This window comes from Oncorhynchus mykiss, chromosome 32, assembly GCF_013265735.2.
Source record: "Oncorhynchus mykiss isolate Arlee chromosome 32, USDA_OmykA_1.1, whole genome shotgun sequence".
Lineage (NCBI taxonomy): Eukaryota > Metazoa > Chordata > Actinopteri > Salmoniformes > Salmonidae > Oncorhynchus > Oncorhynchus mykiss.
The window spans coordinates 33,435,074-33,456,629 of NC_050572.1; the positions used below are offsets into that span (position 1 = coordinate 33,435,074).

The window sequence follows — 21,556 nt, forward strand, 5'->3', positions numbered from 1 at the left end:
CCCAGGCGTTGTAGGGAGGTCATACAGGCACGTGGAGGCCACACACACTACTGAGCCTCATTTTGACTTGTTTTAAGGACATTACATCAAAGTTGGATCAGCATGTAGTGTGGTTTTCCACATAAATTTTGAGTGTGACTCCAAATCCAGACCTCCATGGGTTGATACATTTGATTTCCATTGATAATTTTTGTGTGATTTTGTTGTCAGCACATTCAACTATGTAAAGAAAAAACTATTTAATAAGAATATTTCATTCATTCAGATCTAGGATGTTATTTTAGTGTTCCCTTAATTTTTTTGAGCAGTGTATATAGAGAGGCTCATCAGCTTCAAGGTCCTTGTGTCCACATCACTGAGGACTTCACATAATAGTCTCACATCAGCAGTCATGAAGAAGGCACTGCAGTGCCTCTTCTCCCTCAGGAGACGAAAACGATTGGCATGGCCCCTTTGATCCTTGGGTTGTTTTACAGCCGCTCCATGGAGAGCATCCTGACTGGTTGTATCACCATCTGGTATGGCAACTGCTCCACACTTGACCGTGAGTCCATACAGAGCGTGGTGCGGACGGCCCAGCTTCCAGGACGTACATGCCAGGCAGTGTCTGAGAAAGGCCCCAAAAATTGCAAAAGGTTCCACCCATCAGAGACATGGACTGTTCTCAACGCTACCATCCGGTAGACGACACCTGTGAACCAAGGCTCAGACCAAGACTCCTAAACAGCTTTTATCCACTGGCCATAAGACTTGTTAAATGACTAACAACTACTGCTCCCCCTCACACCTACACTGCTGCTAAATGTATTATTGATTACCTTTATTATTACAACTACACAGCTGTTCATTGATTGCCATTACCATAAGTATCTATTTATTCTGCTACTGGTCAATATTACTCCTGTTGATATGTATATATTACCTCTAGTATTCAATCAGTTAATCCTGCTACCTGTCACTTTTCTGCCCTGTTTACATGCATATCTGCCTATCACGACTACACAGACACCTAAATTATTGGAATGAATTTGCCATAAAACCTGAAGAAGCCTATTCTCCCATATTATGTTAATTTTCTCAGGTTGATAAATGAGTCACTGTGGATATGAATAGCGTGGCAGTAGTTACATGGGAGGTATTCTACAGTTCCCAGTGGGTTATTATAAAAGAGAATGACATCCCCAGAAACTACATTACATAAAATAGTCTTCAGCATCAACAGTAGCCTAACATGTATGTCATCGGTGGCATGGCAGGATTCAGGTTTGGATAGCACTGTTCATTTCATCCCTAGAGGGCCAAAGTACTGCTAGTGCCATTTTCTGCCTGGCTGTTTATGATTATGTTTAGAGTACTGAAGAGACAGTGCAGAGATTATCCCTCGAACTTAAGAAGCATTTTATTCAAACAGTTACATTCGGCTTTTAGTAGACAGTCTCAAGAGCAATTTGTGTTAAGTGCCTTGCTCAAAGGCAGATTTCGCACCTAGTCGCCTCTGCAGTCAATAGTGCAGTATAACCGCAGCACACTTAAAAAAAATACTAAATGCAGTGTAACTGCAGTCACAGTGCAGTTCAACTGTTCTGAAATGACTGCATCCAAAATCTAAGTCAACTGCAGTTGCAGTGTTAAAAAATACCTAAGGCTGGGATTCAAACCAGCAACCTTTTAGTTACTTGCTCAAAGCTCTTAACCACTAGGGGACCTGCCGCCCCATCAACTTCATACAGGTCATCAAAATAAATACCTTCTGAATATTGAGTTGCAACCCCCTTTGCCCTCAGAACAGCCTCAATTCGTCAGGGCATGGACTCTGGCCCATGTTGATTCCAACGCGTCCAACAGTTGTGTCAAGTCGGCTGGATGTCCTTTGGGTGGTGTACCACTCTTGATACACACGGTAAAGTGTTGAGCATGAAAAACCCAGCAGCATTGCAGCTCTTGACACACTCAAACCAGTACACCTGGCGTCTACTACCATACCCTGTTCTAAGGCACTTAAATATGTTGTCCATTCACCCTCTGAATGGCACACATCCCTCTCTCAATGATCCATGTCTAAAAAACCCTCTTTAACCTGTCTCCTCCCCTCCCCTCCCCTTCACACTGATTGAAGTGGATTTAACAGGTGACATCAATAAGGAATCATAGCTTTCACCTGGTCAGTATATCATGGAAAGAGCAGTATATTATATTATTTCTTAAACCCATATACAAACGTATTGTTTCACTTCAAATCCTTTGCTGTTTAGAACAGATCTTACTGAAAACAAAATAAAGGTCCAATATGGCACTTTCCTTCAAATGTGTAAGGCATCAATAAAGGTACAAAGTAGAAAACACTTACAATACATGTTGACTTGCCCCATCACCAACTACAGAAGGTACAGTCAAAAATGTGTTATGCCCCCATCGTAATCAAACGTCTCATAAAATCAAAACCGCTAGAAAAATACCACCACTGTCGGTAAGAGAAAAATGTACAAACGGAACGTGGACAGGCCTTGTCTGACTTATAGCCATGCAATTAAACAAGTTAGTGTGAGCAAAGTTATAACACCACCTGCGCTGCTACACATTCAAACAAAACAATGTCGTTTTTCCCAGTTTAAATAAATATATTTTAAAATGTGATTGTTTTGATGACTTCAGTTAGAATAACAGATGTTCAAATCTTAATTCAACATCTCACAACAATCTAATGCTTTCCAGAAACACACTTTCATGGTGTTCCATTGATTATAACGGTAAGACTGAGATAAGTCTATCACACAGTGGCATTATAACATTTTATAACTTAAAAAAATGACAGTACAGCACAACTTTTAAAAAGACAAACCAAGGATTAAATGAAAGTAAAACTGTTCACCGAAGAATATTTTTGAAACCAGATTTTTTGACATTCATATACACAACAAAAATATGAACACAACATGTAAAGTGTTGGTCCCATGTTTCATGAGGTGAAATAAAAGATCTCAGAAATGTTCCATGAGCACACAAAGCATATTTCTCTCAAAATGTTGTGCTCAATTTGTTTACACCCATTAGTAGGGAGTATTTTTGTTCTGTAATAAAGCCCTTTGTGGGGGAAAATTCATTCTGATTGGCTGGGCCTGGCTCCCCAGTGGGTGATTCTATGCCCTCCCAGGCCCACCCCTTCACAGTCATATGAAATCCATAGATTATATTTCAAATTGACTGATTTCCTTACATGAACTGTAATTCAGAAAAATCTTTGAAATGGTTGTATTTATATTTCTGTTCAGTATATATGGAGTGTGTGTGACTGATGTGTGTAAGTATATGTTATGTTTTTGAGAAGTTCAGCATTTGGTGTTTTTATTTCGTTACTGTCTTCAGCTGCTTCCTAAAACACATGAGAAGAGAGAGGTTACACACATACAGTGGCAAGAAAAAGTATGTGAACCCTTTGGAATTACCTGGATTTCTGCATAAATTGATCCAATTTAATCTGATCTTCATCTAAGTCACAACAATAGACGAACATAGTGTGCTTAAACTAATAAAACACACAAATGATTGTATTTTTCTTGTCTATATTGAATACATAATTTAAACATTCACAGAGTAGGATGGAAAAGTATGTGAACCCCTAGGCTAATGACTTCTCCAAAAGCTAATTGGAGTCAGGAGTCAGCTAACCTGGAGTCCAATCAATGAGACTGGAGATTGGTTAGAGTTGCCTTGCCCTATAAAACAACTCAAAAAATTTGACTTTGCTGTTCACAAGAAGCATTGCCTGATGTGAACCATGCTTTGAACAAGAGATCTCAGAAGACCTAAGATTAGGAATTGTTGACTTGCAAAAAGCTGGAAAGAACTTTTGCTACTCTCCCTAGGAGTGGCCGTCTTGCAAAGATGACTGCAAGAGCACAGCGCAGAACACTCAATGAGGTTAAGAAGAATCCTAGTGCCAGCTAAAGACTTACAGAAATCTCTGGAACATGCTAACATCTTTGTTGATGAGTCTACGATACATGAAATAACCACGGAAGAAGCCACTGCTGTCCAAAAAAACATTGCTGTATATCTGAAGTTTGCAAAAGTGCACCCGGATGTTCCGTAGTCCTACTGCCAAAATATTCTGTGGACAAATGAAACTACAGTTGAGTTGTTTGGAAGGTACACACAACACTATGTGTGGAGAAAAAAAAGGCACAACACAACAACATCAAAACCTCATCCCAACTAAAGTACCGTGCTGCTTTGCTGCCTCAGGGCCTGGACAGCTTGCTATCATCAACGGAAAAACGAATTCAAGTTTATCAAGACATTTTGCAGGAGATTGTTAGGCTGTCTGTCTGTAAATTGAAGCTCAACAGAAGTTGGGTGATGCAACAGGACAACGACCCAAAACACAGAAGTAAATCAACAACAGAATGGCTTCAACAGAAGAAAATACACCTTCTGGAGTGGCCCAGTCAGAGTCCTGATCTCAACCCGATTGAGATGCAGTGGCATGACCTCAAGAGACATCCCAAGAGTATTTCTGAACTAAAACAGTTTTGTAAAGAGGAATGGTCCAAAATTCCTCCTGGCCGTTGTGCAGGTCTGATCTGCAACTACAGAAAATGTTTGGTTGAGGTTATTGCTGCCAAAGGAGGGTCAACCAGTTAAAGGGTTCACATACTTTTCCCACTCTGCACTGTGAATGTTTACACGGGATGTTCAATAAAATACATGAAAACATAATTGTTTGTGTGTTATTAGTTTAAGCAGACTGTTTGTCTATTGTTTTGACCTAGATGAAGATCAGATCACATTTTATGACCAATTTATGCAGAAATTCAGGTATTTCTACAGGGTTCACATACTTTTTCTTGCCACTGTAAACACATTCCAACCAGTAGCAGTGGTTGTTTCTCTAGTTTGCTCACTGACATGAGGACACCTTCAGTGACTTAATCTGATGTTACTTACAGAAGTGCAGAGAGGACTCAAGTCTTCAGGAGACCTTCCCCAGAGTACGCAGAGTCAGTGTCATTAGCTAAAACAGAAACAAAACCCCAATGTTAGAAAAACAAGGTTTTCAGGTTCATTACCAAGTTCCTAATATATGGTTCACAGTAAATAAAACCTTCCATATTAATTAAGCAGATACATCAATTCACATTAAGTTTGAACCAGCATTACAATCTACAAGGAAAAGAGACAACCACATTCTAAAATGGATACAGTCAAACACAAAACAAAAATATGTGATATTTTCAGAATAGTGAACAATATGAACTGAGGTACTTACTGCTGGCTGGAACAAACCCTGAAACCGAGATAAACATGACGTTATTATTGACTCTGAAAGCTTGCTTTATTGGAATACAAGAGAATATAATGTTTGAGATGATGCTGAATCCTGTATTCCTTCTGCATATCCTACTGCAGACTTGACATAAAGCCTTCGTGACAAGAGTCTTTATTTACATGAAACAGATTCAAATCAAACAGACTGTACTTCTACCATCACTACTATACTAATGCTTTTAAACCAGTACTATGACCTGTCTACTACTTCTAAACTACTAAGTGAATCACTGCTGATACTATCTTTCCTTCTTTCCTCATTCACCTTTCTTCTTCTTCTTCTTCCAAATGACGACCCCAACAACAACAACAACAACCAGGAGGAGAGCTACCACCCCTCCAATGTGGAGGACAATGTTGGGGGCTGGGTCCTCTGTAATCATCAGAACAGAGCATTCAGACTACAGTGCAAGATAACACATTTCCATCTCAAATGAAATCCAAGCAGCATTCCCCTACATGTAAAAAACAAATTATAATAACAATTCAGGAGGTCAATGAGAACATGCAGTCAGACAGGTAGCTTTACTGAGCACATGAGGGAACTTAAATGAGGAATATTGGGTACATTTAGTAAGAGGGTTAGGTATAGTGTGTATTTTAATATCTCCCTCTTACTCCAGTTGGTCTGAATCTCAGACTCAGTCAGAACCTTGATGAAGACCTCCTTGATACCAGTGACCTGAACCACACACTGATACTTGTTGTTCTTCCACTCCTTAGGCGTCACTGTGAGGTGGGTGCTTTTCTGGAAGGTTCCATCATCGTTTGGGAGAGTCTCTCCATTCTCCACATCTTCATGCTGTTCTTGCCCATCTTTCTGCCAGAACACCATGACTCCACTGGGGTAGAAACCTGTAGCGTGGCAGGTCACTGGAGAAGAGGGGGTCTTCTGGAGCAGAGACACTGAGGGAGGGACTGGAGGGAATGAGAGAATTCAGACATTTCAGTGGTGATATTTTGAAATGAGCGCAGACTAAAAGCATCTACATTTATCCAAATGATACCATAAATGGTGATTTCTGTAGATAACACAGAATCAGTAAAGATAAAGGATGTTGGTGGTATAGATGAATGTCACAACAATATGGTGCATTCTGGATCATTAACCAGACATATTTCACTGTTGTTCCAGAACCACTCAATGTTCCTAAGTGACACATCTACAATTATGTAGTACTGGACTGAATTCACAAATCAAAAGATAGATGTTGCATAAACACAAGGACAAAAGAAAAATAAGTGACATTTCTGAATGTTTACCTGTCCTCCTCAGAGTGCTCTTCCTATTGTCCACCTGCTTCTTCAGGCAATCAATGCAGGTCTGGGTGAAGTAGTTCTTCCAGAATAACAGTCTACTGGTGTCACTGTTCCACTCATCCTGCATGAAATTAGGTTGCTGTTTTAGAGATTTCCAAGTTAATGTCTTCATGTCATACTCAAGGAAGTTCTCCCCATTATAACCCAGCTGTCCAAACCGCTCTGTCTGTTCAGTCTCATCATCCCGTGAGCAGCCATACATGTACTGGAGAATGTGGACTCCTGAAACAGAGAAAGAGGGTCAACAACACTGTGCAATCTGTTCTCCAGATTCAGTCTGCCAGTGGGATCTCCATCATCATGTATTAGTTGTTCAACCAGACAGGAATAAAACAGATCAGCTCAGACTCTATAGTGTGATGATGTCACACCTTCACCACAGAGACAGAGAGGTGATGAGGAGACTCAGAGTGTGGCTCTATTCTACACCAGCTGATGTTGGCTTGGTTCTATCTACTGTGTTGAAGATAAACATTGTGTTCAGTACCGTAGTGTTATTCTAACAAATGGATGTTGTGTAGAACTGTAGTTCAGTGAGGTGTGTAAATGAATAAAACACCGTTGACAAATGAAGACTGTCCTCTAGTGATGATGTCAGAGATAAATAGAGGACGTGAGAGAGGATCCTCTGTTCAGTCAGGAACAACAGGAGAGAGATGGAGACTAACATGAGGAAGATTATCTCTCAATAATGTGAGCATACTGGAGCTATGTGTGTGTGTGTTCCCCAGATTCTGAGGGTGAAGGGTGAGTGTGTAGAGAGTTCCCCTGAGGCCTGATCAGCTCCAGCAGCAGAGCCCACAAGGAGTCACTGGGCACTATGGTCCATTAGAGCAGAGAAGCCAAACATATCATCATCACTAACATCATCATCAACATCATGTTCTGTTCCTCTGCTTCTCTCTACTGTCCCATCAGATCAGAGATTTACTCAGAGAAGCTGAGAAGACTGCAGCTCTACTGCGGGGGACAGAGGGCAGCACACAGCTGGGCAGTGTGGATAACACACACACACCATGAAAGCTCCACAGAGCAGACTGGAGGGACTGACTGAGGTCTTGACTGACAAATTAAACATGCAAGTGTATTCCGAGCAGAGATCTTTTTATTTTTATTTCACCTTTATTTAACCAGGTAGGCTAGTTGAGAACAAGTTCTCATTTACAACTGCGACCTGACATTCACCAACCTGCCATTCAAAGTAATTGGAGAGTGACCGTACCAATGATATTCGTCCATAAAGATGCTTATAGTTTGATGCCATTTACAGTAGTGGTCATCATCATCTGTCCTTCACACACTTAAAACAGTACACAGTTTTAAAATGAATGCTGTGCTGGTGTCCAGGAGTGGGACCATACATACAGTAAACATAAGCAGAGAAACAAAGGAGGCCATGTTAGAGGCTTTCTAATACTGAAGTCAGCTAATGATGCTGTGTGGTAAGTGTGTGAAGGAAACAGAAACAGGAAGGAGGAGCAGATCTGTACATCCCTGATATTCTAGATCTGTAACTTTACTGATCACTTCTCTAATCCTAATTAATTATTGTCTCCTAGAATAAGGGATTTTGACAGTTTATACAAACACAAATGATCAGATGAGGTAAAGATGAAGGACTTACCTCCACTTTGGTTAAAATGCTGCTTTAGAGTAGCGACTTCAGCTTTGAATGACTGCTTGGAATAAAATAAATTCTCTCTCTCCTTCTCACAGAACTCTGCGTCTGTCTGCTTCATCCAGTCCTGTTCGGGCACCACTTTCTGGATGTTGCTGTCATAGTGAACCATCTGAACACCATCCACCATCCCCACAAACACAAACTCTGGGAAGTTGGGAATGTCAGAAGATGCGGTGTAGAAATGCGTCAGGGAGTGAGTCACTAGAGGAAAGAAAGTACATGTTTATGTTGAATTCTGAACAGATCATCGTTTTCCAAAGTCATGTAGACTAGACAGAGGTTTACATTTTCTCTATATTCACTTTTTAGTTTCTCCACACTACTGTTTAATAAACTGGTTGTTTATATAATATTACTTTGAACATTTCCAAGACGGTATGTAACCCCTAGATATTACACATGTTGTGTATCAGACATGGAGAACCAAGAATGCTTTATCAAGAGAATGATCTGGAATCAGTGTCTGATATATAGATGGTCTGATATATAGATGGACACACTGAACACTAAGAACAGTATTGTGAAATGGAACTGTGATATTCCTAGACAGATATTTCAGTAAATATATTACATGTGATAAACACAAGTGAAAACATTGCATTCCTTCCAAATGTACATGACATGGTCCCGTGTGGCTTAGTTGGTAGAACATGGTGCTTGCCACGCCTGGGTTTGGGGTTGGAATCTCACTGGGGACCAGTACAAAAACATATGCACTCACTACTGTAAGTCGCTCTGGATAAGAGCGTCTGATAAATTATGTAAGTTCATCGATAACAAGAAGCCCAAGACCACTCTCACTGTAAGACTGATAGATGACACTAATCTTTAGCAACTTTACATTTGACCTTATACTGTATTTATCCTGATAGGAACTACCAAGTGGTTTATATTGATTCAGTTCACACTCAGCTAAAGGTAATATGGCATCCAAATAGACTTTTATGAAAGTCTATTAGTGGATTATATTTCATTCAGGGGAGAAAAATCCAAAAAACACAAACATTTTCTCGATTTTTGTAGGAATAACACTGCAGTGTCCAGGTGCAAAACATGTCATTGTTCACAGTCCTCTGGGGTGTTACTGACATCATATTCAGAGAGGAATGGTCAATTCTGTTTCTCAAAGGTGGCATGTTTTGCCTCTTTTCTGAATGTCAGTAGCACCCCAGTGCTGTTACTGAGAAAGCTATAGGCCGATGTGAGTGAGACTTTTAAACAGGTTTACACTTGCAAGGCCGCTAGGCCAGACAGAATACAAAGGTACATTCTCAGAGCATGCGCAGGCCAGCGTCTTCACTGACATTTTCAACCTCTCCTTGTCCCAGTCTGTAATCAACATTTCAAGCTGACCACCATTGTGCCTGTGCCCAAGAACTCAAAAGGTAACCTGCCTAAATGACTACTGTCCCGTAGCACTCACATCTGTAATCATGAAGTGCTTTGAAAGGCTGGTCATCAGTACATCGCTGGGGCCGAGCTCCCTGCCATCCAGGACTTCTATATCAGGCAGTGTCAGAGGAACGGATGAAAAATTGCCAAAGACATCTGCCACCCAAGCCATAGATTGTTCTCTCTACCACCGTCTGTCAAGCGGTACCAGAGCATCGGCTAGCAGACCAACCTACTCCGAGACAGCTTCTATCCCTAAGCCATCAGACTGATATATATATATATAGTTAATCAAATGATTACCTGGACTATCTGCATTGAACCTATTTTGCACTGACTCTAGGCACATACTCACACCAACACTCACATACACTACATCCCCCCTACAAGCACTGTCCCCACACACACCAGATCTGGGACTATAGTTTTAACTCTAATTTATGGAAAGTAACTATTTTTTCAGGGGAACAAATTGTTTGTATGGAGGTGACTTCAACTATTTGAATACAGACCCCTCAAAATTACTACTTTTTTAAAAACTATTTGAATACAACTCTCATAAAGTGACAATTTTTAAAAACTATTTGAAAAACGATCTCATAAAGAAACTACATTTTTAAACTATTTGAATACAGATCTCAGGAAGTGACTACTTTTCTGAAACATCGGATTGACTGCCCACACCTAATAGGTCATCTTAAAAACATGCCACTTTGATACAAGTGACTTTCCATAGCAGATTAGGAGAGCATTTTCACTAACCCTATCCTAGCATTTTCATAACCTTACCCAATTTATTCTAACCTGCTATATTAATTATCCTAACAAAGTCATAGCTGTATCAAAGTGCTGTGTTTTTAGGGAATCACTTCAACTAATGACAGGGCTGTATCTGGAACTGCATGTTGAAGATAGGAGATTGTGCGGTCTATTCATTCTATATTATTCCAATCTATCTGACAGTCATATTTGATCTACACAATATATTTTTTTATCTTAAGATTTTGTAAATATCCATTCTCCTGAATATCAGTTGCCCCATGTGTACATAATCAATTTAAACCAATTAACCAATTATATTTTATACAGATAAGTATAAATAAGTTGAGATGCTCAACAGCATGCCACTGAAAAGTTTGAAAGATGCAATACATTTTTTCATACTTGAAAATACTGCAGAGTAATTCAAAGCCATTTGCAAACATTGGAAACAGCAAATTGGAAGCGTAGCATAAATAACTTCGAACCTCTTTGTCCATCTGAGCACAAGTGTTCTTGTTTCAAACACACACACAGCAGTATAAGGCACTGCATCTCAGTGCTAGAGGCGTCACTACAGATCCTGGTTCAATTCTGGGCTGTATCACAACCAGCCATGCTTGGGAGTCCCATAGGTTGGCGCACAAGTTTCCCAGCGTCGTTCCAGGTTAGGGGAGGGTTTGGCTGGGGTAGGCCATCATTGAAAATAAGAATTTGTTCTTAACTGACTTGTCTAGTTAAATATTATTTGTTATTGTTTTTTTAAACACCATCTTTAAAGGGATAATTTACTAAGAATACACTGAAAAAATAAACAAACACAACATGTAAAGTGTTGGTCCCATGTTTCATGTGCACAAATTTGTTTATATCCTTGTTAGTGAACATTTCTCCTTTGCCAAGATAATCCATTCACAGGACAAGTGGGGCATATCAAGAAGCTATTTAAACAGCTAACAACGGCTAGTAGCGTTTCAAATCGGTGACATCACTCGCTCTGAGACCTTGAAGTTGTTCCCCTTGCCATGCAAGGGCTGCGGCTTTTGTGGAGCGATGGCTAAAGGTACTTTGAGGGTGACTGTTGTCGATGTGTACAGAGGGACCCTGGTTCGAGCCCAGGTAGGGGCGAGGAGATGGACGGAAGCAACACTGTTACAGATGCACAACCAAATTTCGAACTTGCACGTTCGACTATTCTAACTCTCAACAGTAAGTTGAGACCCAGACGGAAGAGTTTGTGCATTTATTATGACGACATTTTGTTTTTGTTCGTTTTGCACTTTGATTCTTGAAGCAAGCCGAAGCCGGTAGCGGAAGTCTACTCCCCTTCATCGGTGATACGTCAACAGTAGGGATTCTTCAATAAAGTCTGTTGTCATTCAACAATAGACGTCGTGTTTTCATACACATTTTTAAATTGAGAAATAGCAATCAAAACATCTTAATTCGATGCAAAATTGTGCGACTAAGATGTCCTCTGCAAAAACGTCAAAATGATTGACAGACTAAAGATATCTTAGATGACTTCTGACTATTTGGAGGTTCCTATATACACACAACTTGAACCCCTTTTCATTCTTGCTAATTGGAGTCTCAGAGGCTGATTTAACAATTCGATGTACATCATTACTATGAGGCAAGACACCTAGTACACCTAGTAAAAAACTGCGACACAGTGGTAGGAACGTTAACGTTATATCGGCGATAACAACTAGACTGACTTCCGTTCTATAGGATACGCCGGTAGGAAGCATGTTCAGAACGTACGATCATGGAATGTGCATAAGGGCTACTATTTTATCCGTTACTGATTCGGAAGAAAACGTTTGTAAAAAGCCTAATGTGAAGATAAGTAAATGCATAGGCCTATTCGGCCTTATAATAACTAAAGTTAAATAGTCTTGCTACGGGGAAAAAATACATATCTTCCTAAAACTACAATACATAAAACTTTATACTGACCACCAAATGCTTCATGAAGGTGCACTATTCCCAGGACCATGAGGATAAAACCCTTCATGTCGACGTTGGTCTGTCCAACTACCCATGTGTTTGTTGTCTCTCCCAATGTTTCCGTCTTGGGGTATCCTGAACTAATTACCTGAAAATATGGCTAATACAGTATGAAGATAGGCTTAGACTGCTTATCCAATAGAAATCCCCAATCACATTTGTAGGAGATAACATGGCGACGTTTGCTCGTTAAACTCATGCGCAGAAATACGTCATCGGCTGTCTCGCATCGAACTGCGCACGTGCAGGTCGTCAACTCAACGGCACTCCTTCAATATAAAGTTGTTTTTCACGTAAATAAAAACGTCTCAGTTTGTCACTTTAGCGAAGACAGAGTAATAACATGTTCAAATACGTAAGAAATGGTCTCGAATATAGGTTGAGCCTTTGGATTTTGAGAAAACTCACAACTAAGGAAGAAATGTTCACTTCTCTAATTGACTTCTCAAACGCCAAACCCCGGCCTGGTCTACTTAGTATGTTTCCCCAAGCGTTCCCGGAAGTCTCGTGCTGTTGCATCTCTGGGTTGAGAAACTCTGAATATAGTTCGCACCAAGATATAATGTTTGTATAACTTCGTTGAGCCAATGAGAATTTAGGCAGCTCAAGCATCGGGAAAATCTAGGTGAAACCAAGCAGCAGAGGTTGAAACTAAAGGAAGCCTAAATGGTATCAATTCTGATTGGGCCTGGAGCTGGGGATTGAGATATTTTAACTAACTTGGATGGGTTAGTCATTGCAACACTACTATTTGACTGAAATTATGCAATCAACAAAATTCAAGTGCAAATTGGGGCGGCAAGTAGCCTAGGGGTTAGAACGTTGGGCTAGTAACCGAAAGGTTGCTAAATCAAAGTCCAGAGCTGAACAAGGCAGTTAACCCACTGTTCCTAGGCCGTCATTGTAAATAAGAATTTGATCTTAACTGACTTGCCTTATTAAACAAAACAAAAATGGACAGCAAAGATGTGCATTCAGAAAGTATTCAGACTTTTTCCACATTTTTTTACATGTTGACTTATTCTAAAATTGATTAAATAAATAAAACAATCCTAATCAAAGCTAGAACAGGTTTTAGATTTTTTTTGCAAATGTATAAAAAAAATTAAAATAGAGATAACTTATAAGTATTCAGACTCTTTGCTATGAGACTTGAAATTGAGCTCAGGTGCATCCTGTTTCCATTGATTATCCTTGAGATGTTTCTACAACTTCATTGGAGTCCACCTGTGGAATATTCAATTGATTGGACATGATTTGGAAAGGCACACACCTGTCTACTGTATGTAAGGTCCCACAGTTGACACTGCATGTTAGAATTGTCCATAGAGCTCTGAGAGAGAATTGTGTCGAGGCACAGATCTGGGGAACGGTACCAAAAAATTTCTGCAACATTGAAAGTCCCCAAGAACACAGTGGCCTCCATCATTCTTAAATGGAAGAAGTTTGGAACCACCAAGACTCTTCCTAGAGATGGCCGCCCAGCCAAAATGAGCAATCAGGGGAGAAGGGCCTTGGTCAGGGAGGTGACCAAGAACCTGATGGTCACTCTGTCAGAGCTCTCTCTATAAAATGGGGGAAACTTCCCAAAGGACAACCATCTCTGCAGCACTCCACCAAACAGGAATTTATGGTAAAGTGGACAGACGGAGGCACTTCTCGGTTTAAGGCCCATGAAATCCCACTTGGAGTTTGCCAAAAGGCACTTAAAGACGCTCAGACCATGAGAAACAAGATTCTCTGATCTGATGGAACGAAGATTGAACTCTTTGGCCTGAATGCCAACCATCACGTCTGGAGGAAACCTGGCACCATCCCTTCAGTGAAGCATGGTGGTGACAGCATGCTTCACCGCATGTTTCTTGTGGAGATGTTTTTCAATGGCAGGGAGACTAGTCAGGATCAAGGGAAAGATGAATGGGGCAAAGTACAGAGAGATCCTTTGTCATTATGGGGTATTGTGTGTAGATTTATGAGGACATTTTTGTTTTAACCCATTTTAGATTAAGGATGTAACATAACAAAATATGGAAAAAGTGAATACTTTACGAATGCACTGTACAGTGCATTGCGAAAGTATTCGGCCCCCTTGAACTTTGCAACCTTTTTCCACATTTCAGGCTTCAAACATAAAGATATAAAACTGTATTTTTTTGTGAAGAATCAACAACAAGTGGGACACAATCATGAAGTGGAACGACATTTATTGGATATTTCAAACTTTTTTAACAAATCAAAAACTGAAAAATTGGGCGTGCAAAATTATTCAGCCCCCTTAAGTTAATACTTTGTAGCGCCACCTTTTGCTGCGATTACAGCTGTAAGTCGCTTGGGGTATGTCTCTATCAGTTTTGCACATCGAGAGACTGAAATTTTTTCCCATTCCTCCTTGCAAAACAGCTCGAGCTCAGTGAGGTTGGATGGAGAGCATTTGTGAACAGCAGTTTTCAGTTCTTTCCACAGATTCTCGATTGGATTCAGGTCTGGACTTTGACTTGGCCATTCTAACACCTGGATATGTTTATTTTTGAACCATTCCATTGTAGATTTTGCTTTGTTTTGGATCATTGTCTTGTTGGAAGACAAATCTCCGTCCCAGTCTCAGGTCTTTTGCAGACTCCATCAGGTTTTCTTCCAGAATGGTCCTGTATTTGGCTCCATCCATCTTCCCATCAATTTTAACCATCTTCCCTGTCCCTGCTGAAGAAAAGCAGGCCCAAACCATGATGCTGCCACCACCATGTTTGACAGTGGGGATGGTGTGTTCAGGGTGATGAGCTGTGTTGCTTTTACGCCAAACATAACGTTTTGCATTGTTGCCAAAAAGTTCAATTTTGGTTTCATCTGACCAGAGCACCTTCTTCCACATGTTTGGTGTGTCTCCCAGGTGGCTTGTGGCAAACTTTAAACGACACTTTTTATGGATATCTTTAAGAAATGGCTTTCTTCTTGCCACTCTTCCATAAAGGCCAGATTTGTGCAATATACGACTGATTGTTGTCCTATGGACAGAGTCTCCCACCTCAGCTGTAGATCTCTGCAGTTCATCCAGAGTGATCATGGGCCTCTTGGCTGCATCTCTGATCAGTCTTCTCCTTGTATGAGCTGAAAGTTTAGAGGGACGGCCAGGTCTTGGTAGATTTGCAGTGGTCTGATACTCCTTCCATTTCAATATTATCGCTTGCACAGTGCACTTGTTCTTCATGATGCTCTCTGCGCTTTTAACGGACCTCTGAGACTATCACAGTGCAGGTGCATTTATACAGAGACTTGATTACACACAGGTGGATTGTATTTATCATCATTAGTCATTTAGGTCAACATTGGATCATTCAGAGATCCTCACTGAACTTCTGGAGAGAGTTTGCTGCACTGAAAGTAAAGGGGCTGAATAATTTTGCACGCCCAATTTTTCAGTTTTTGGTTTGTTAAAAAAGTTTGAAATATCCAATAAATGTCGTTCCACTTCATGATTGTGTCCCACTTGTTGTTGATTCTTCACAAAAAAATACAGTTTTATATTTTTATGTTTGAAGCCTGAAATGTGGCAAAAGGTTGCAAAGTTCAAGGGGGCCGAATACTTTCGCAATGCACTGTATATGCTGTTAAGATGGTGCTGACATTGGATCTAAGGTCGACCCAAAACAACATCGCAGCAGAAGAGGTAGACGGAGCGGCCTCCTGGTCAGACTTCGAAGGCGTGCACAACAACCACCACTTCCTAGTATACTACTCACCAATGTCCAGTCTCCAGACAACAAGGTGGATGAAATTAGGGCAATGGTTGCCTTCCAGAGAGACATCAGAGATTGTAACATTCTCTGTTTCACAGAAACATGGCTCTCAGCGGGTTTCTTCATGCGTTGCGCCAACAGAAATAAGTATGCTTAATGATTAACGACTCATGGTGTAATCATAACATAAAGGAGCTCAAGTCCTTCTGTTCACCTGACCTAGAATTCCTTACAATCAAATGCCAACCATATTATCTCCCAAGATAATTCTCATCAGTTATCATCACAGCTGTGTATATACCCCCTCAAGCAGATACCACGACGGCCCTCAAGGAACTTAACTGGACTCTATGTAAACTGGAAACCATATATCCTGAAGCTGCATTTATTGTAGCTGGGGATTTTAACAAAGCAAATTTGAGAACAAGGCTACCTAAATTCTATCAGCATATTGAATGCAGCACTCACGCAGGCAATACACTGGACCACTGCTACTCTAACTTCTGCGATGCATACAAGGCCCTCCCACGCCCTCCCTTCCGCAAAGCTGACCATGACTCCATCTTTAGTTGATAAGGAAGGACATTGGAGATGTTGTACCCACTGTGACTATTAAAACCTACCCTAAACAGAAACCGTGGATGGATGGCGGCATTCGCGCAAAACTGTAAGCACGCACCACCGCATTCAACCATTTAAAGTATAGTTATTCCCTCTGCAAGGCAATCAAACAAGCGCAATGTCAGTATTGGGACAAAGTGGAGTCGAAATTCAACGGCTCAGACACAAGACGTATGTGGCAGCGTCTACAGGCAATTATGGACTACGAAAAGAAAATCAGCCACATCACAACACCAGCATATTCAATCGCTCCCTATACCAGTTTGCTGTCCCCATATGCTTCAAGATGACCACCATTGTTCCTGTACCCAAGAAGGCAAAGATAACTGAACTAAATGACTATCGCCCCATAGCACTCACTTCTGTCATCATGATGTGCTTTAAGAGATTAGTCAAGGATCATATCACCTCCACCTTATTTGCCACCCTAGACCCACTTCAGTTTGCATACCGCCCCAGCAGGTCCACAGACGATGCAATCGCCATCACACTGCACACTGCCTTATCCCATCTGGACAAGAGGAATACCTATGTAAGAATGCTACTCATTGATTACAGCTCAGCATTCAACACCATAGTACCCTCCAAGCTCATCATTAAGCTTGAGGCCCTGGGTCTCAAACCCGCCCTGTGCAATTGGGTCCTGGACTTTCCGGCGGGCCGTCCCCAGGTGGTGAAGGTAGGAAAGATCTCCACTTCGCTGACCCTCAACACTTTGGCCCCACAAGGATGTGTGCTCATCCCCCTCCTGTACTCCCTGTTCACCCATGACTGCATGGCCATCCATGCCTCCAACTCAATCATCAAGTTTGCAGATGACCCAGGGAGGAGGTGAGGGCACTCGGAGTGTGGTGTCAGGAAAACAACCTCTCACTCAATGTCAACAACACAATACGGATGAGTGATTCTGTAAGGTTCTGGGTGTAGCTGATGCAGAGGAGTCAGGCACAGGACAGCAGAGATGAGTAACACAAGGAACTTTGCTCAAAATTTCCAAATACATGAAGTAATACCAAGCCCACAAATATCGGACCGAACTTACAAAAACAATCACAAAAAACCATGGGGAAAACAGAGGGTTAAATAATGAACATGTAATTGGGGAATTGAAACCAGGGACGACCTGGAGGATGAGGTGCAGGGCGATCCGGATGGAGACAGTGGAACTCCCGCAGCAACGAAGGGTCCAAAACGTCCTCCACCGGCACCCAGCATCTCTCCTCCGGACCGTACCCCTCCCACTCCACGAGGTACTGAAGGCCCCTCGCCCGACGCCTCGAGTCCAGTATGGCTCGAACAGCATACGCTGGGGCCCCCTCGAAGGGGCGTAGGAACCTCCCGCACCTCAGACTCCTGGAGTGGACCAGCCTCCACCGGCCTGAGGAGAGACACATGGAACGAGGTGTTAATACGGTAATCTGGGGTAAGCTGTAACCTGTAGCAAACCTCGTTCAGTCTCCTCGGGACTTTGAATGGCCCCACAAACCGCGGGCCCAGCTTCCGGCAGGGCAGGTGGAGGGGCAGGTTTCGGGTCGAGAGCCAGACCCGGTCCCCTGGTGCGAACACCGGAGTCCCACTGCGGTAGCGATCGGCCCTCGCCTTCTGATGCCTTATGGCCCGTTGCAGGTGCACATGCGCGGTGTCCCCGGTCTCCTCCGAGCGCTTAAATCAGTCATCCACTGCAGGAGCCTCGATCTGGCTCTGATGCCAAGGTGCCAGAATTTGCTGATACCCCAGTACACACTGGAAGAGGGAGAGGTTAGTGGAGGAGTGGCGTAGCGAGTTTTGGGCCATCTCTGCCCAGGGGATGAACACTGCCCACTCCCCCGGCCGGTCCTGGCAATAAGACTGCAGAAACCTACCCACATCCTGGTTTACTCTCTCCACCTGCCCGTTACTCTCAGGGTGAAAGCCCGAGATGAGGCTGACCGAGACCCCCAGACGGTCCATGAACGCCCTCCAGATCCTTGACATGAACTGTGGACCTTGATCAGAGACTATATCCTCAGGAACCCTGTAGTGCCGGAAGACGTGTGTAAACAGGGCCTCCACAGTCTGTAGGGCCGTAGGGAGATCCGGAAAAGGAAGGAGATGGCAGGACTTAGAGAACTGATCCACAACGACCAGGATCGTGGTGTTACTCTGTGAGGGAGGAAGATCCGTGAGGAAATCCACAGACAGGTGCGATCATGGCCGTTGTGTAATGGGTAAGGGCTGTAACTTCCCTCTGGGCAGGTGCCTAGGGGCCTTGCACTGGGCGCACACCGAGCAGGAGGAAACATAAACCCTCACGTCCTTGGCCAAGGTGGAACACCAGTACTTCCCACTAAGACAGCGCACCGTCCGACCAATGCCAGGATGACCAGAGGAGGGTGACGTGTGGGCCCAATTGATCAAACTATCACGGACAGAATATGGAACGTACAGATGCCCAGCTGGACACTGGGGGGGAGTGGGCTTCATACGTAACGCCCGCTCGATATCCGCGTCCAGCTCCCACACCACCGTTGCCACCAGACAAGAGGCCAGAAGTATGGGAGTGTGATCTATGGACCGCTCCTCTGTGTCACACATCCGGGACAGTACATCTGCCCTAGCGTTCTGGGAACCTGGTCTGTAGGACAAAGTGAAAGAACATGGCCCACCTTGCCTGGCAAGGGTTCAGTCTCCTCGCCGCCCAGATGTACTCCAGATTGCGGTGGTCAGTCCAGATGAGAAAAGGGTGTTTAGCCCCCTCAAGTCAATGTCTCCAATCCTTCAGAGCCTTGACAACAGCCAACAGCTCCCGGTCCCCCACATCATAGTTTCGCTCCACCGGGTTGAGCTTCTTCAAAAAGAAAGCACAGGGGCTGAGCTTTGGAGGCGTACCCGTGCGCTGACAGAGCATGGTTCCTATCCCAGCCTCGGACGTGTCCACCTCCACTATGAAGCCAAAGAGGTATCCGGATGAGCCAGCACGGGAGCCGAGGTAAACAGAGCCTTCAAGTGACCAAAAGCCCTGTCCGCCCCAGCCGACCACTGCAGTCGCACCGGTCCCCCCTTCAGCAGTGAAGTTATGGGAGCCGCTACCTGACCAAAGCCCCGGATAAACCTCCGGTAGTAGTTGGCAAACCATAGAAACCGCTGCACTTCCTTTACCGTGGTGGGAGTCGGCCAATTACGCACGGCTGAATTGTGGTCACTCTCCATCTCCACCCCTGAAGTGGAAATGCGGTACCCTAGGAAGGAGACAGACTGTGCCTGGTGTGTTCCTTGTTCTTCATGATGCTCTCTGCGCTTTTAACGGACCTCTGAGACTATCACAGTGCAGGTGCATTTATACGGAGACTTGATTACACACAGGTGGATTGTATTTATCATCATTAGTCATTTAGGTCAGCATTGGATCATTCAGAGATCCTCACTGAACTTCTGGAGAGAGTTTGCTGCACTGAAAGTAAAGGGGCTGAATAATTTTGCACGCCCAATTTTTCTGTTTTTGATTTGTTAAAAAAGTTTGAAATATCCAATAAATGTCGTTCCACTTCATGATTGTGTCCCACTTGTTGTTGATTCTTCACAAAAAAATACAGTTTTATATCTTTATGTTTGAAGCCTGAAATGTGGCAAAAGGTCGCAAAGTTCAAGGGGGCCGAATACTTTCGCAAGGCACTGTACAAAGCATGTAGAAGTCTGTCATTTTTATAATAGGTACATTTCAACTGTGAGAGACGGAATCTAAAACAAAAATCCAGAAAATCTCTCACAGTTGAAGTGTACCTATGATGACAATTACAGACCTCTACATGCTTTGTAAGTAGGAAAACCTGCAAAATCAGCAGTATATCAAATACTTGTTCTCCCCACTGTATATGCCAAATCGGCATATTCAGAGGTGATGCGCACGGTGGAGACCTGGTCTGGACTTTCCACCGTAGTAGCACCGACGGAAACTCCTAAACACCTCCCTAGCACTTTCGTGACCACCCCTTGAGAGCCCTCTGTTGCCACGAAATAGCGGGGTCATGACAGGCCCACCAGGGTAGGCCCAGCACCACGGGAAACGCAGGAGAATCAATAAGGAAAAAACAAATTCTCTCCTTGTGACCCTCCTGCGTAACCATGCCCAGTGGAGCGGTGGCCTCCCCAACTATCAAGGGCGTGCACAGGGATGGGCATATCCACAGGAACAATGGGGATCCCTAAACTATGGGCAAATGCTCTGTCAATAAAATTCCCAGCTGCACCTGAATCTACGAGCGCCTTATGCTGGGAATGCGGGGAAAACACAGGAAAATGTATAAACAAAAACGTGCGCAACAGGGGGCTCTGAGTGAGCCTGGTGCTGACTCACCTGGGGTGACATGATAGTGCCCTGTCTGCCGTCTCCACTCCCAGAAGAACCTCCACAGCACCGACCAGCAGTGTGCCCTCTGCGGCCACAGATGGTACAGGGAATGGCCCTTCCTCCGGTCGCCCTAAGCACAGCTCCTCCCAGCTCCATGGGCGTTGGAGCGGTGTTGCTGGGGGATGGAATTGACAGACCCCGATCCGGACGTCCGCGGGTAGCCAGCAGGTTATCCAGTCGGATGGACAAGTCCACCAGCTGGTCAAACGTAAGAGTGGTGTCCCTGCAGGCCAACTCCTGACGGACGTCCTTGCGCAGACTGCACCGGTAGTGATCGATCAGGGCCCTGTCGTTCCATCCTGCGCTGGTGGCCAGGATCCGGAA

General features: G+C 43.2%; 1 protein-coding gene across 2 annotated transcripts; it reads right to left on the reverse strand.

Moving 5' to 3' along the window:
- Positions 1–1,381: 1,381 nt before the first annotated feature.
- Positions 1,382–12,689, reverse strand: LOC110488354 (BOLA class I histocompatibility antigen, alpha chain BL3-7). 2 transcript variants are annotated; one of them, XR_005041339.1, is made up of 9 exons: positions 12,440–12,689; positions 8,270–8,527; positions 6,589–6,867; positions 5,944–6,243; positions 5,591–5,698; positions 5,267–5,284; positions 4,945–5,011; positions 2,821–3,370; positions 1,382–2,094 (listed from the first exon to the last, which is right to left on the reverse strand). XR_005041339.1 is itself a non-coding variant. In XM_036971398.1 (8 exons), exons 1-7 carry the CDS (start codon positions 12,495–12,497, stop codon positions 4,962–4,964), a joined length of 1,071 nt encoding a protein of 356 aa, XP_036827293.1. In that variant the 5' UTR covers positions 12,498–12,689; the 3' UTR covers positions 1,382–3,370; positions 4,945–4,961. The 2 variants fall into 2 exon arrangements, 1 of the variants encoding a protein (XP_036827293.1); XM_036971398.1 differs by having other exon boundaries at positions 1,382–3,370.
- Between the last annotated feature and the right edge of the window lie 8,867 nt (positions 12,690–21,556).